The sequence below is a fragment of the Macaca nemestrina genome, chromosome 14 (genome assembly GCF_043159975.1).
Source record: "Macaca nemestrina isolate mMacNem1 chromosome 14, mMacNem.hap1, whole genome shotgun sequence".
NCBI classification, from domain to species: domain Eukaryota; kingdom Metazoa; phylum Chordata; class Mammalia; order Primates; family Cercopithecidae; genus Macaca; species Macaca nemestrina.
In genome coordinates, this window is record NC_092138.1 from 80,395,121 (window position 1) to 80,408,979 (window position 13,859).

The 13,859-nt window shown below is 44.9% G+C and overlaps 1 protein-coding gene across 11 annotated transcripts in view; it reads left to right on the forward strand.

The window, feature by feature from the left end:
* Positions 1-13,859, forward strand: part of LOC105481052 (PALM2 and AKAP2 fusion) — a 545,532-nt gene that overhangs the window by 152,900 nt on the left and 378,773 nt on the right. For 9 of the 11 annotated variants that reach the window (XM_071078127.1, XM_011740329.2, XM_011740318.2 and 6 more), the window contains one exon: positions 1,048-1,093. In XM_071078127.1, the coding sequence (XP_070934228.1) occupies positions 1,048-1,093 (46 nt within the window). Of the gene's footprint in view, positions 1-758; positions 1,094-13,859 lie in introns of those variants that run through there. The other 2 variants (XM_071078131.1, XM_071078133.1) reach the window with 1 other exon arrangement.

Sequence of the window (13,859 nt, forward strand, 5' to 3'; positions counted from 1 at the left end):
AAGAGCAGATGTCTGTGATGCCCTTTACAAAGCACCTTTATATACTGTCTCTCATTCATCTCTAATGACACCTCCGTGATCCTCCATTTTTTTCAGATGAGGAAACTGAGGTTCAGAGTGGTTAAGCGAATTGCCCGAGATTTCACAGCTAATACATTGTGAAGCCTAGCCTAGCACCCAGGACTAAAAACTCGCGGCTTCTTTTAAGGCCACATATCGCCTCACCAGGAGGGTGGCCTCTCTGGAGATATACCCTACCCTCGGATGACTTGATGTTGAGAACTTGGTCATCTTAAGCACGTGGGCCACGTGGGCAAGGCAGCCCTTCCCAAATTGTAAATGTCCCCACGTGGAGCCCAGGCGTCTGGCCGGAGCTAGAAGGTGCCCTGAACACTCAGTGGCCTCAGCCTCCCTGTAACGGCACGTGCTCGGGTCCCACATTCGGTCAGACGCCCCTCTCCACCGGCATCTGCCAGGTGGAGGCGCCACTGCGCTCTGCCTCCGCCCCAGCGAGCGCGTGTCCACCGGGGCGCGCCACGCCAGCCGTGCGCCCCAGCAGCTCGCCGTGCGCCCGCGCCCCAGGTGCCCACTAGCTCGCGCGCCGTCCGTCTGAGCCTTGGAGACCCGCGGCGGCGATCGCTCGGAGCCGCCCTGGACCGCGGCCTTGGGTCCACCACACTCCAGGGGCGGAGCGAGGCACCGAGACGTCAGGGCGGAGAACTAGCGCCGGGCTAGCGCGCCCTCCCGGCGGCTGCCCGCGTCCCACGTCCTCGGCTGGCGCGGCCGGCGGCAGCGGCGACCCGGAGATGCAGTGAGCGGCGGCGCTGGGGCGCAGCCAGGCGGCCGGGAGGGCGGGGGCCAGAGGCTGAGTCCGGGCGAGCCCGCCGTGCGCATAGCTCTGCCCGCCGACCCTGGAGAGGATCCCCAGCCGTCCCTCGGCGTTCTCCCGGGTTCTAGCAAAGCCCCCCGGGGTGCCCATCAGTTTCCTTGGGTGACTACAGCGTGTTTTTTCTTTCCTCTTTCCCCTGCCTGTGTGCCCTTCTCCAGGATGGCAGAGGCGGAATTGCACAAGGAAAGGCTGCAAGCCATAGCAGTAAGTCCACTTTCATTTTATTTTCTTGCTCTATTGTCTGGGGTGGAAGGGGGCCCCCCGAGGGTTTCGGGGCGAGCGGCATGCCAGCACAGTAGCCGCAGGTCATATGTTCCGGGGACTAAAACTCGTGTCAGGGCTCAGCTAGGCTGCCTTTTCTTTTCTATGTCTGTAGATGGAAACCCCCAAGGGCGGGCTTTGGACTGGGGATTTGAATGTGGAAGATTGGCTTAAAAATAAGATGCTTGCTGCTGGACTTTGGGGAAGGACTAAACAGAGGCTTGGGGTGGGGGGAGAACTCCAGGAATATTATCACCGAATGCTCAGACATACGTTGACTTCATATCCTGGAGAACCAAGAGAAGGGTGACCCAAAGGGTGGCTGCCATCCTCTCTGAGGAAGCCGTCCTTCTGTTAAGTGGAAAACCAGGAGTCAGCGACTCAGCCAGCCACGCGGTAGAATCTCCTCCCAGAAACCGGGAATGTTAGTTTTCCCTTCTCTGTTTGATATTGACAAGGGCACTGGCGCAAGCCACCTCCCTGGAGGTCTGGGGACTTCTTACCACTGGGTCCTGGTTATAATATTCCATGAGAGCCTCCTTATGGTGTGGAGTATCTGAAAACCTATTTTCAGCATACAAAGGAGCAGTCAGTTTTGGCAAAGTTCGCAGGCACTTTCAGAAAAGTGTACCCATGTGCATCCTGGGTTTAGAAAAGAACTCTCTGAGACTGCCTAGATTTGAGCAATCTTAACACAGTGTTGCCAATGATCCACAGATGTGGTATTTTTAGTGGAGCCACCACAGCTGGATTATATATTTCCTTTGAGGATGAGGGAATAATTACTGCTACCATATGAAATAGTAACAATTAAAAAAGAAGGTCCGTTAACATATTGGAATAAAAGAATCTCCAGACATTCTTCCACTTAAATACATTTTTTTTTTCCGTTCGGAAGTTCTCTGGAAACACATATAAATTTGTTGGAGAAATAGTGTGTAATGTTTTAGAAGCAAAGTATATTAAAGTGTTTTCCAAAGTCTTTTTGGACAGATTCTTCATTGGGAAAATGCACACAGACCCTTCTTTTTTTAGAAGCATTTGACGTGGTCTCCATGGCTCTGAGACTCTCTTTCTCAAACGCCTCAAATCTGAAGTGTCTTGGAGACTTCACCACTGAAGTGAGAGAGATGTTTGCTGGCAATATTGAAATGCCATGGTTTGCCTATTAGGTAATCTTTGAACGTGGTGCTCCGAACTCAGGAAGGTTGTTTTTTCTTCTTTCTCTTTCGCCCTGTGCATGTGTATTTTGATGATTTGTGAAGTTATTTGTGGTTTCTAAAGTTGGTGGCAAGGCAGCATGGCCAGTGTGTCATGAACTTGATAAGAATGGTGATATTGAGTTAATGGTGCCATGTAGCTGGTGGGTGTTTTGTGTGAACTGGATAATAGGCTGCTTTAACTGTTGATGCAGGGGCTGTTCCCACTGGCCGCTGCTGAAGGCTTCCAACAGTTGTCACATTTTCTGCCTTTGCACAACCAGCTTTACTGGATGCCTGAGGAACAGCTGAACTCCATGAAAGGACTTGCTTTCCAAACATGGAGCCAGTAGCTGCTAACACTGGGGCTACCCTTTTCCAAGTGCAGTTGAGTAATCCCAGCAGAAGCCAAGTCGATTTTCAAGAAAGATCTAGGCAAATCTTTGGGAATTCTCTTGAGTGTATAAGAATACACACAAATACTCACTCGTGCCTCTTCAGTTATTGAAGAATTGAGTTTATCCTGTCCATCGGGGAAGCTGTTGATTATTCTTATAAATGTGCACCTATACAGTCTGCCGTCCCTATCCATGGGTTCCATATCCACGCCTTCAGTCAACCTTGGATTGAAACTATTGGAAAAAATAATGGATAGCTGAGTCCGTACCGAACATGTACAGACTTTTTCTTGTCATCATTCCCTGAACAAATAAAATCAACTGTTTACATCGCATTTACAGTGTATTAGGTATTATAAATAATCTGAAAATGATTAATGTATGTGGGAGGATGTGAGTAGGTTATATGCAAATATCATGCTATTTTATAGGGACTTCAGCATCCTTTGATTTTGATATCCAAGGGGGGGTCCTGAAACCAATTCCCTGAGGATACTGAGGGATGTTGTCAGGACAGATTTGCTAAGAGTGTGTGTGTGTGTGTGTGTGTGTGTGTGTGTGTGTGTGTGTGTCTGAGAGAGAGAGAGAGAGAGACAGGAGACAGAGACAATTAAGAGACAGAGGGAGTTGGGTGGGGGGACTTATGGCCATATCGATAAATGGTTTTATGCTATGCTTTGGCCTAGTGCTCACTCTCTGAATTCTGCAAACCTGACTCTCTCACCACCTTCCTGGAGTTCTCAGGGGGCCCCGAGGAGCTCACAAGCCTGCCCCCAGAACCTAGCACTCCTGAAGTCTCTCTGGCAATGTGAGGGAAGAAGAGAATAGGTCCTCACATCTTCACCTACTTGGGCTTCTCTCTCAGAGGCAGAGCATCGACTGGGATTCCAGTCTGTGGGGCCTTGGGCAGTCTTTAATCTGGGTCTCAGCGCCTTCATCTGTAGAATGGGCTCATGAGTTCTACCTCCGGGGCTGGTTGTAAGGTTTAGTTAGGATGGAGGTGAAGCACCTGGCAGGTAGCTGCCATTGGATGATGTTGAGCAGAGCCCTTAGCTAGCTTTTGTCTGTATTGCTGTCTTGTCCTGTGGGGGGTCAGAAGCAACATCTCTGAAGTGGAATGTGTATCAATGGCTTTTATTTTTTCTTTAGACAGAGTCTCACTCTGTCACCTAGGCTGGAGTGCTGCCATGATGGCTCACTACATCCTGAAACCATCCTTCCATCTCAGCCTTACCAGTAGCTGGGATTACAGGCGTGTGCTACCATGCCCAGCTAATTTTAAAATTTTTTGTTGAGATGGGATTTTGCCTTGTTGCCCAGGCTGGTCTGGAACTCCTGGCCTCAAGTGATCCTCCCACCTCAGCCTCCTAAAGCACTGAGATTAAAGGTATTAGCCACTATACTTGGTCTGAACAGTTTTTTTTTTTAAATCCCTTCCTTCAACTAACTGAAAGTCAGGGCCCTGATCAGCATCACTTTCTCTAAATGCTTTAGACTGAAGCAGAGATATGACTTGAGGATTCATTTATCCATTTGCTCAGTAGGTATTTACAGATTGCCCCCTCTGGGAAGGTATTGGCAACACTGAGAAGTTCGTGTCCCCAAGTTTCAGCCACCAGAGGCTGAAACCTTTGTTTCACCTTTTGCACATAATTTCTTGAAGGACAGATGTCCTGAGACCTAAGATGCTTGTCACACGAACATCTGTGGAATATCCCCCCCACAAAACTGAATTAAATACTTAGAAACTACAGTGCTTTAATGGAGTCTTCCATTTATGTCCAGGAACTAATCAATGAGAAAAGATGACTCTTATCCTGTTTTCTGCCAAAAGAAGAGCAAGTCCATCTTTGACAATGATCTCTATGCTCACATGCTCCTTTCATCTGTAGGGATACTTCCCAAACTTTACATTTAGAACACGGTAAAAAAAGCCTGTGAAACAGCATAAATGAGAATGGTAATCCCAGGGACTAATAACAGCAATTGCCATTTATTTAATATTGTTCATTCAGCAAGGCATGGTGTGAAATACTTTTTGTTTTTCATCTAACGTTATTTATAGTCTAATGGAAGAAACACAAAAGCACATAAGCAGCTACTATTCAGGAGTACTATGAAAATGAGTACCCAGGAGGAACATGTAAACCAGTCTCAGAGTTGTGACACCATTCCCCAAAGAGAAGACATTTGAGTAAGTCCTGAAAATTGGGTAAAATAAAATATAAAATAACATCATAACCTTCCCAATTACCAGGAGGCATTTGTTTATTTGTTATTTGATTGTTACTTATTCAGGACATTTAGTGTGAGAAAGGGAAAGGCAAAAGCATGAAGAAGTTAAGTCAGTAGCTAAAGACACAAACTCGGAATGAACACTGAAATGCTTTTCAGCATGTATTATCTCACTGAATCCTAAAAAGAAGCTTATGAGGTAGGCACTACAGTGTTACTCATATTTTATAGGCGAGGAGGTTCTAGAACTGGCCTAACATTAAGCTGATAGTATCAAAGCCAGGATTTGAACGCTGCCCACAGCAGGCCATTGGAGCCTTTGCTTTGACTGCTGCCCTGAGCTACCACCCAAGATGGCGGCAGCGTCTCACACTTTTCCCATAAGCACACTGTGCAGGTGGTCTCAGCAGCCTGAGTGTGAGCGCAGGAGGGAGCAGCAGACTGACTCCATTGCAATGAGAAAGCTTGAGACAAGCCAGGAGGCCCACCTGCTTTTGAGAGTCTTTCAAGCCTGGATTCAGTGCATAGAAACACCCAACATAAAATTTAATGGAAAGAGTAACATTCCCATGGGGAAGAAGCTGTTGTGTCTCAATAGAAACCAACCTTGGGGGAGGGTGCTGTTATGTCTGCACATTGGAGAGGAAGATAGTTTTCTTTGGGCATGAGTGAAAATAACTAAATGTTATAGAAATTGTCTTGGGTGAAACTCCTAAGAGCCACATGGACAAGGCTCAGGTTACACCAGGGACCAGCATAAGTATGTATATATATATATGTGCAGAAATAGGAAATGCTAATCTAACCTATGCTGTTCTTTAGGGAATTTTGTCATTTAATTAGAACCCACTCTGTGAAGTAATAAAAATGATCTTTGCATTTGTGCAGTACTTTATGAAAACCTTTTTTTGCTACCTTCGTCCTGAGGTGTGTAGGGCAAATCTTATATGCTTCACAGATGAGTATTCAGAGCTATCTAAGCTTACACAGATAGAGGTGGAAGAGTTGTAGTAAATCCCAGCCTCTCCTGACTCCCAATTCTTGTATTAGTACGTTTTCACGCTGCTGATAAAGACATACCCGAGACTGGCTAATTTATAAGGAAAAAGAGGTTTAATGGACTTATAGTTCCACGTGGCTGGGGAGGCCTCACAATCATGGCGGAAGGTAAAAGGCACATCTCACATGGCGACAGACAAGAGAAGAGAGCTTGTGCAGGGAAATTCCCCTTTATAAAACAATCAGATCTCGTGAGACTGATTCACTGTCACAAGAACAGCACGGGAAAGACCCATCCCCATGATTCAATTACCTCCTACCATGACCCTCCCACAACACATGGGAATTCAAGATGAGATTGGGTGTGGACACAGCCAAACCATATCACTTGTGTTAGTGGTACATCCAGCCTTGGAAGGGTGCTTTGATGTGGGCTGAAACTGCCACTAAGATCCTGCTGGACTAAAATCTTCTGACTGGGAGGAGAGAAGTGAGCTTGGATGTGTCTCTTTGGAATATGCCCTTGTTAGGATTTCACTTTTGGCCTCTTTCATTCTTGAAACTCTCACCAAGGGGGCAGCTAATGAGTTTATGGCTTCCATCTGATTCTGTTCTCAGTCCTGCATAGACCTGAGTATACATTGTTGGCCTAGGCTGGCTGTGCCGTGGGCTTACAGAGAAGTGCTCATTGGCTCTTCGTTGGATTTGCCTCTCCATGCCTCTTCTTGCCTGGGAGCATTACAGCCTTGAGTACCAGGCTTGGAATGTGGTGCCAGTGGCTAAGGAGGCCACCAGCCTGTTTTTGATCCAGTCCCTTTAGGCTGGCCTGCCCAGTGTGGGCAAAAGTCCTTGCTATGATTTATATACTATTCAGTCCAGCTTCCCAAGGATCCCTCAGAGGATTTAGAGACCCAAACCCAAGCCCTGTAGAAACAGACACTGATTCATGTGGGGACCATCCCCGTCCATGTCCCTTGTGGACTAGTGTCATTGATATGCAGCTGTGAGAGAACTGGAGAATTTAAGATCCTGGTCGTTCATCTGTTATCTTCTGTCTCAGAGATGCAGATGACACCCTGCTTCTAAAATTCCATGTTAAGGCCTAAAAAATCATTTGCATGGGATATCGGTGCTGAGGAAGGGTTCAACTTGGCTGAGTCTGTGGAGCTGCCCACTGGATAGGTGACACTTTGGGCCCATCCAGGGTCATTGCTGTGTCTGGGAGTGCCAAGGCAGGCCTTACACAGCATGCATAAGGGTCACACACCTCCCTGCTATTTATTTGTACCTCTGAGTATTTCAGTCTTCAGCTTATTGGGACAAAGAGCAGCTGCTCTGACAAACTTTAAAATGCTCTGAGACATAGAGCAGTTATCATGAAAAAAATAAAAGTCATCATAGAAAAAGCTAAGCAAGGGGGGTTGTGGGTTATAGTTTGTCAATATTTAAAGGAAAACCAGGGCCCAGTAGAGTTGTTTCTGTATTTCTTTGGGGGCTACTCAATGCTTTGGGGTCACTGCTGTTGGTCCTTTGAACTCTCCACATTTCATCACTGATCCCATTTGGGAATGTTGATGAACTTACTTGGCAGTAAGAGTTAGTCATTCTGTGGTATGAAATTGACTGAAACAGCAGATGGACATTGATGCACAGAGACGGTGGTCCCAAGGGCTGTCAGTCTGGTAGAGTAGTTACCAGCATGGATTTTGGTGTCAGGAAGGCCTGGTGCGAGTCCTGGTCTTTCCATTAGTATCTGTATGATGTCATTACCTTGGTTTCCTCACCTGTAAGATGGGGTAATGATCATACCTACTTCATCGTCTTGTGATGGTTCTCTTAGAGGTTTCTTGGGAAATGCTCAGAGAAAGCATGCATTAAGCACTTACAAACTTTCCTATTTATAATAAGCAAATCAACAAATCATAACTCACGCATCTGTAAACAAAAGTGGACACAAAGAGTGAAAGGAGAATTCTATTAGCCGCAACGTTTTTGCCAAACTAGGAAATTAGATAAATACTAGGAAATCAGATAAATGTTGTAACTCCTGAGTTTTCAATGCATGAAGATAGTATTAATAATAATAAAATGGATTATTCGTCACGGGCAGGAATTGTCAACTTAACAGGCCAGGGGGCCAGCATGCAATGTAAATGAGGGACACAGATTGAGTCAAAAGTATTGGTCCCTAGAGAGCAGATGCCACCTCTCAGTTAAGATGCAGTTAATTTATGCCTTGTGAGAACGTGGGTCTTATGTTGTTACATAAACTCATTTTCAAGAGAAGCCAGAAATCTGATTTTTAAAATGTGAGATCTCCCACTTAAAAAAGAACAGTATTAACAAGTTTAAAAACTTTAAAAAGATTGGCAGTCACAACACAATTCCTTTGGATCAAGAGGCCGACATTTTGTGACCTTTAGATACAGATAGAGCTTTGAACTTTACAGTATGCTTTCCTTATGCATTGATTTATTTGGATTTCATAAGGATACTGTGAAGTAAACCTATCAGCACCCCTGAGATCTTTCATAATGTTGTAATATCTGGTTGCATTTTCACTAGAGCTTTGTGAGTTTGGTGTCCAGATGTTTGGATCATTGGATAAATAGTGCTTATTTGCGATATCTTTTGACATTAAATGAGCCCTTGCAATCACTGACATTATTGAAACTCAGAATACTCACATCCAGATAGTCCAGATAGGTACTTGCTCTCTAACTCAACCAAAAATTCTAAATGACATCAAGTCTTCACCTTAATTTGGGAAACTCCTGTTATTAGAAAAGAATCTTTAAGAACCTATACTCAAGGTAGGCAAATCTGAAATGCAAACCTGATATGAAGCCCAAACTATCTCATGTCAGCCAGGATGTTTGAGTTGATCCTGATTTATTATTAGCCTCAAGTAATGGGCATTGGAGGGAGATTCTGCTGGCTCAGGTAGGACTCATAGTAGCAGCAACTGCCATTTGACCGATGTTTTTGTCATGTATGGTATAGAACAGTGATTCTCAAACGTTAGTGCATTAGGATCACCTGGAGGATTCCCTAAAACACAGATTGCAAGGGCACACTCCCAGAGTGTCTAATTCTGTAGGTCTAGGGTGATGTGGCCTGAGAATTTGTATTTCTAACAAGTTCCCAGCTGCAACTGCTATTCTGGGGAACACACTTTGAAAACCACTGGTGAAGTGTAGAAGATGAATAGTAAAGGAAGATTATGACCTGGGTCCTGATATGCGTCACATGCCCATTGTGATATGCCCAGGAGTTTGTGTGGTGTGTGTATTCTGAAGAGGTGAAATAGAATAAAAGGCCAAATTTAGTCTTGATTAATGAGAGCCTTAAACATAGCCCAGTTTGGAAGTCATGCAAGCTGAGTGCGGTGGCGCACTCCCATAGTCCCAGCTACTTGGGAGGCTGAGGTGGGAAGATCACTTAAGCCCAGGAGTTCAAGGCTGCAGTGAGCTGTGATCACTGCCACTGCACTCCAGACTGGGCAAGAGTGACACCCTGTGTAGCTGTGTCATTCTCACATTAGATTGGCTAATCAAGAAGAGGTCTTTGCTTATCTCAGGAACTTGCTTTAATCTGTTTAAGTAAAGTGAGATATCTGTTGGTTACTTGACAACACCAGTTTGGAAGGTTTGCCCAGGATTGGAAGGGCAGGTTGAGAGAGTTTGCCTGGGATTGACTGACTGAAACTATGGACTACAGAATTCCCTTGGGGAGGCCTTAGAGGATACCTCAGTGAGATGAGAAGTCATGCGGTAGAGGAGATATCCAGCAGCACCATAACAGCCCCATTGAGAGAGGCGTGCCATACATATGATGGTGCTGTAGATGAAGACATCCCATAGCAGATCAGCCCATCAAGCCTAGTGGCCCCTTCTCCAGCCTGCAGGTGCTAATTCACGATGTGACTGCTTCTCACGTGGGCAACTCCAATAGGATGCCAGGAGAAGCAGCAACTGGTGTTTATTTATTTAATGATGGTTAATATTCTACGAAGCCAGTCTGTGTATATACAAGTATGACTTGTTATTGGCATATCAAGGACAAATTTATTCTTCCAAGGATATCATGCAGGCTTCCCTCACCTGTCTTTGTACCATGCGTTGTTTGAGCCAACACTTCATTTTTGGAAGGATTCTGCCTCACCGGATCTCCTATATATCTTAAAACACAAAGCACAGAGGCTGCACTGTACAGGATGAGGCCTAAAAGAACGTGGAGACTGTAGGGGATGGGCCACACAGCACGGCGGAGTTTGTAGAGGAAAGGTTGCTCGTAAGTGCTCTGGATTTAGGAGAAGACCACACAGCTGAGATCTATTTCTGACAGGAAATGCCAACAGGAGCAGAGGGTGGTGTGGGGCAGTGCATGTTGGAGCTACAGTGCCCTTGGTTAATTATTATCTCAGTATTTTTCATTAGTCTCTTGTTGAATTAAAATGCTCAAAAGGAGATTACTAGATACACACAGAAAGGGAGGCAGACTGACAGACACAGAGACAAGACTATAGCCTATTTACATAATGCTTGAACATCTATTAAAAATACTTTGGGTTAATCTTTGACCCTAGTATCACTGTTTCTATAGGATCATATAAGTTTAGCTTGAAGAAAATAATAGGGAGTCTGTACCTTTCTTTTGCATAAGATCGAAGGGGAAAGAAAAGCCATGTGAGCCCCAAGATAAAAGCCCCAGCTGTAGATGAAAAGACTGTGGGCCAGATGTCAGAACACATCTTCCTCCATCATTTCCCTTGTGGAAGCCTATTTCATTACCCTGCAGGCTTTTAGGCTCTAGACAGCCTGTGCAATACCAAATATCTTGAAGGCATTTGTAAAACCTACTCTTACTTTTTTCCTGGAAAAAATAAATTATACTGGTTTACTTACTATTCTAGGTGGGTGGGATATTTCCCCCCTCTGCTAAATTATAACCAGTCATCTAAGTATTAACTTTATTTTTAAATTCAGGGCTGAAACTTAAAACCTTGAGGTTACCAAAAAATGTTATTCTTAAGAGAAAAACATGCTTGAAAACTTAACCCCTTTGGTGGCGGGCAGGGGATTTTCTTTGTCTGTGTTTGAGTGCTAATGTCGACAACTTTGAGGCCAATAAATACCAGACAGGACTCTAGGATTTGGGTAACTGTGATAGTGTGTGTGTCCTGCATGTGACATGAGAGAGAGAGAGAGGCCAGGATTTAAGAAAGGTGTCTCTTGGCTGGGTAGCATGAACTCAGTCTGGTGGCTCTCCCCAGGCACCTGATTGGTCTGGAACACTGAGTTTTTGTGGCGTGACTTGACATAGATCTTGGGCTGATATCACGTCCTGTTTCTACTGGGGTGGGAAGTGCTTTGAAAATTTCCTTGCTCCAGGGGAACTGTGAGACATATCTAAAAAGCTCAAGGCTAATATGAGTGATGCTAAAAGGAAGCCCTACTTATCCAGGTAATCAAAAGTGTACTCTAGGATAGCAGTGCTCCTGTAACCTGCATGGCCCATTTTTCTTTTCTAGGTGGTATGCAGGCAGTCTTGTTCATGAACATTGATGTCTGAGCATATGTGTTCAAAATTCAGTGTTGTTAATCAAATAAAACTCACCACAAAACCCAAAGGATATTTAACAATAGATGGGATAGGTTTGGCAGGGATGGGTCAGAAGACAGAGGAGGTCCTGGAGGCGGCGGTAGAATGTACTTTCCAATCTTACTGATGACTAGAGATAAGACACTAGTAGCCTATTCACTCTCCATCCTTATTCATACTGGAGGGAGAATGATATATGTCAGGTCAGTATTGGATGCGATGAGGGAGAATGAAGAGAAAATATTGACTCTGAAAATACAGACAAGAGGAGGCGAAGGTGAAAGTAATGTAAACTCCTTAATTACCTGCCTTTCTCTCTTTCCACTGTCATCTCTCTCTACTTGACATATTCCTACTTTTGACTCTGGATGGTTCCATATATCATTCCCTCTCAGCCTGGGTCCACAGAGAAAAGCAGGAAGCAGCCTGGCATGGCAGTGGAGGGAGTCTTCCAGACTTCCTCCAGCAGAAGTGGGCCCTCTCTCCTATAGGGAGACAGGGCACCCCAGGCTTCCGAAAGCAAGGGAAAGATGATACTTCATCACGTAGTTTTTCTTAAGGGGACGGAGGGAAGGGCTCCCAGTTCCGGAGATGGTCCATGTGCCAGCCACCCTGCTGAATACCTTACATTAGGGAGGTGAGATCTCAGATGTGCACAGGTACCAGGTTGACTTGGCTGAGCTTTTGGAACTGTGGTAGCCAAGAGAGGGCAGACTCCTGAGGGCACAGAGCACTCAACTCCAGCTGATGGGTACTGTGTGGGAATTTGAGCCCAGGGTCTGCTGCTTTTCCAAGAGAACCTGGAAATCCAATTTTGAAGGAAGTCTGTTGATGTTTAAATGCTCACAACAATTTAAATACTGTATGGGCCAAGCCAAGCATAACACAGATTTTAACATGGTGTGGGCTGGATTTGTTCCCTGTCTCAATGACCCCCACCAACCCACAGCCTGGGCCACCAGTTTTCCATGTCTGCCTTTCACAACCTATTTTATTTAATTACAAAGCCAATAGTATGTGGGAATAGGAGTTGGGGGGATGGTACAGCATAAAGCTATGTGAGATGTAGATACAGTTAAGTATGTTGGGCACCTCGGTGGGATGGGCCTGCCAGAAGGCCATTTGTAATAGCAGGGAAGGCCCTCTGGGATCCATACGCTGTAAGAAAACCATAGTCTTGGGTCAGTGTCAGTGCTGCTACTTATATCAGTTCCTTATTCAGCATGCTGGGTGAACTCATGAGTTCTCTGTAAGAAGTAAAAACTACAAGTACTCTTTAAAAAATGAAAATGAATGAAGAGAAAAATAGACTTACTAAATTTCTTTAATTTGGAGGACTGGGTCTCGCTGTGTTGCTCAGGCTGGTCCTGAACTCTTGGGCTCAAGCGATCCTTCCACCTCAGCTTCCTAAGTAGCTGGGAATATAGTTGTGTGCCATTGCTCCAAGCACTAAAATCGACTTTCTTGATGTGCACCTCTCTTCATTTGAACACATGCGTAGATTTGTGCAATCACCAGTGCACTCAGGCAACGGAACAGTTCCATCGCCCCCAAAATTCTCCCAGGAAGCCTGATTTTAAAACTCTAACTGGAATCTAAGTAGTTCTGCTTGGTGCTACCTTGTCCCCTGACTTTGAAGACCCTAAGAATCAGTTGAGGGTGGGAGGATTGACCAGAACATGAAACTTTGGTTCCCAGCCATTGGTGGGGAGCTGTTTCATAATGAGCACCCTACCATACCTATATAACAAGTTTTTGCTTCTTCCCAGTAGATACCTTCTGCTCCAGCCTGGGTCATCTTTTCACTATCCCCTACTAGGGTTGTTCTATTTAGCAACTAAATACAAAGGATGCCCAGTGATTCCATGGGAACATATTTGTACTAAAGCATTATTTGTTGTTGATCTGAAATTCACATTTAACAGGACATTCCATATTTTATCTGGCAAGCCCATCCTCTTCACATTCATGCCACATTCTAATGTAAGTTCAAAAGCTACTTTATCTATGTTTCACCAAAGGGCGAAAATACTCTTTGAAAATACTCTTTGATTTTATTACACTTAATCTTAGCCAAAAGGCTGAGAAGCGATTGTATGCTTTGATTTTAAATAGTAGCATGTTTATAGGGAGATAGGGCATGTGTTGGAAGGATAAGAGTGCTTTCTCTACACATAAATGGGTTTTCAAGAAATGTTTTGTGAGCAACTGGTTATATCCTTTCCGGAGAAGAAGAAATGATCTAATATGTACTCAAGGAAGGAGGACAACTGG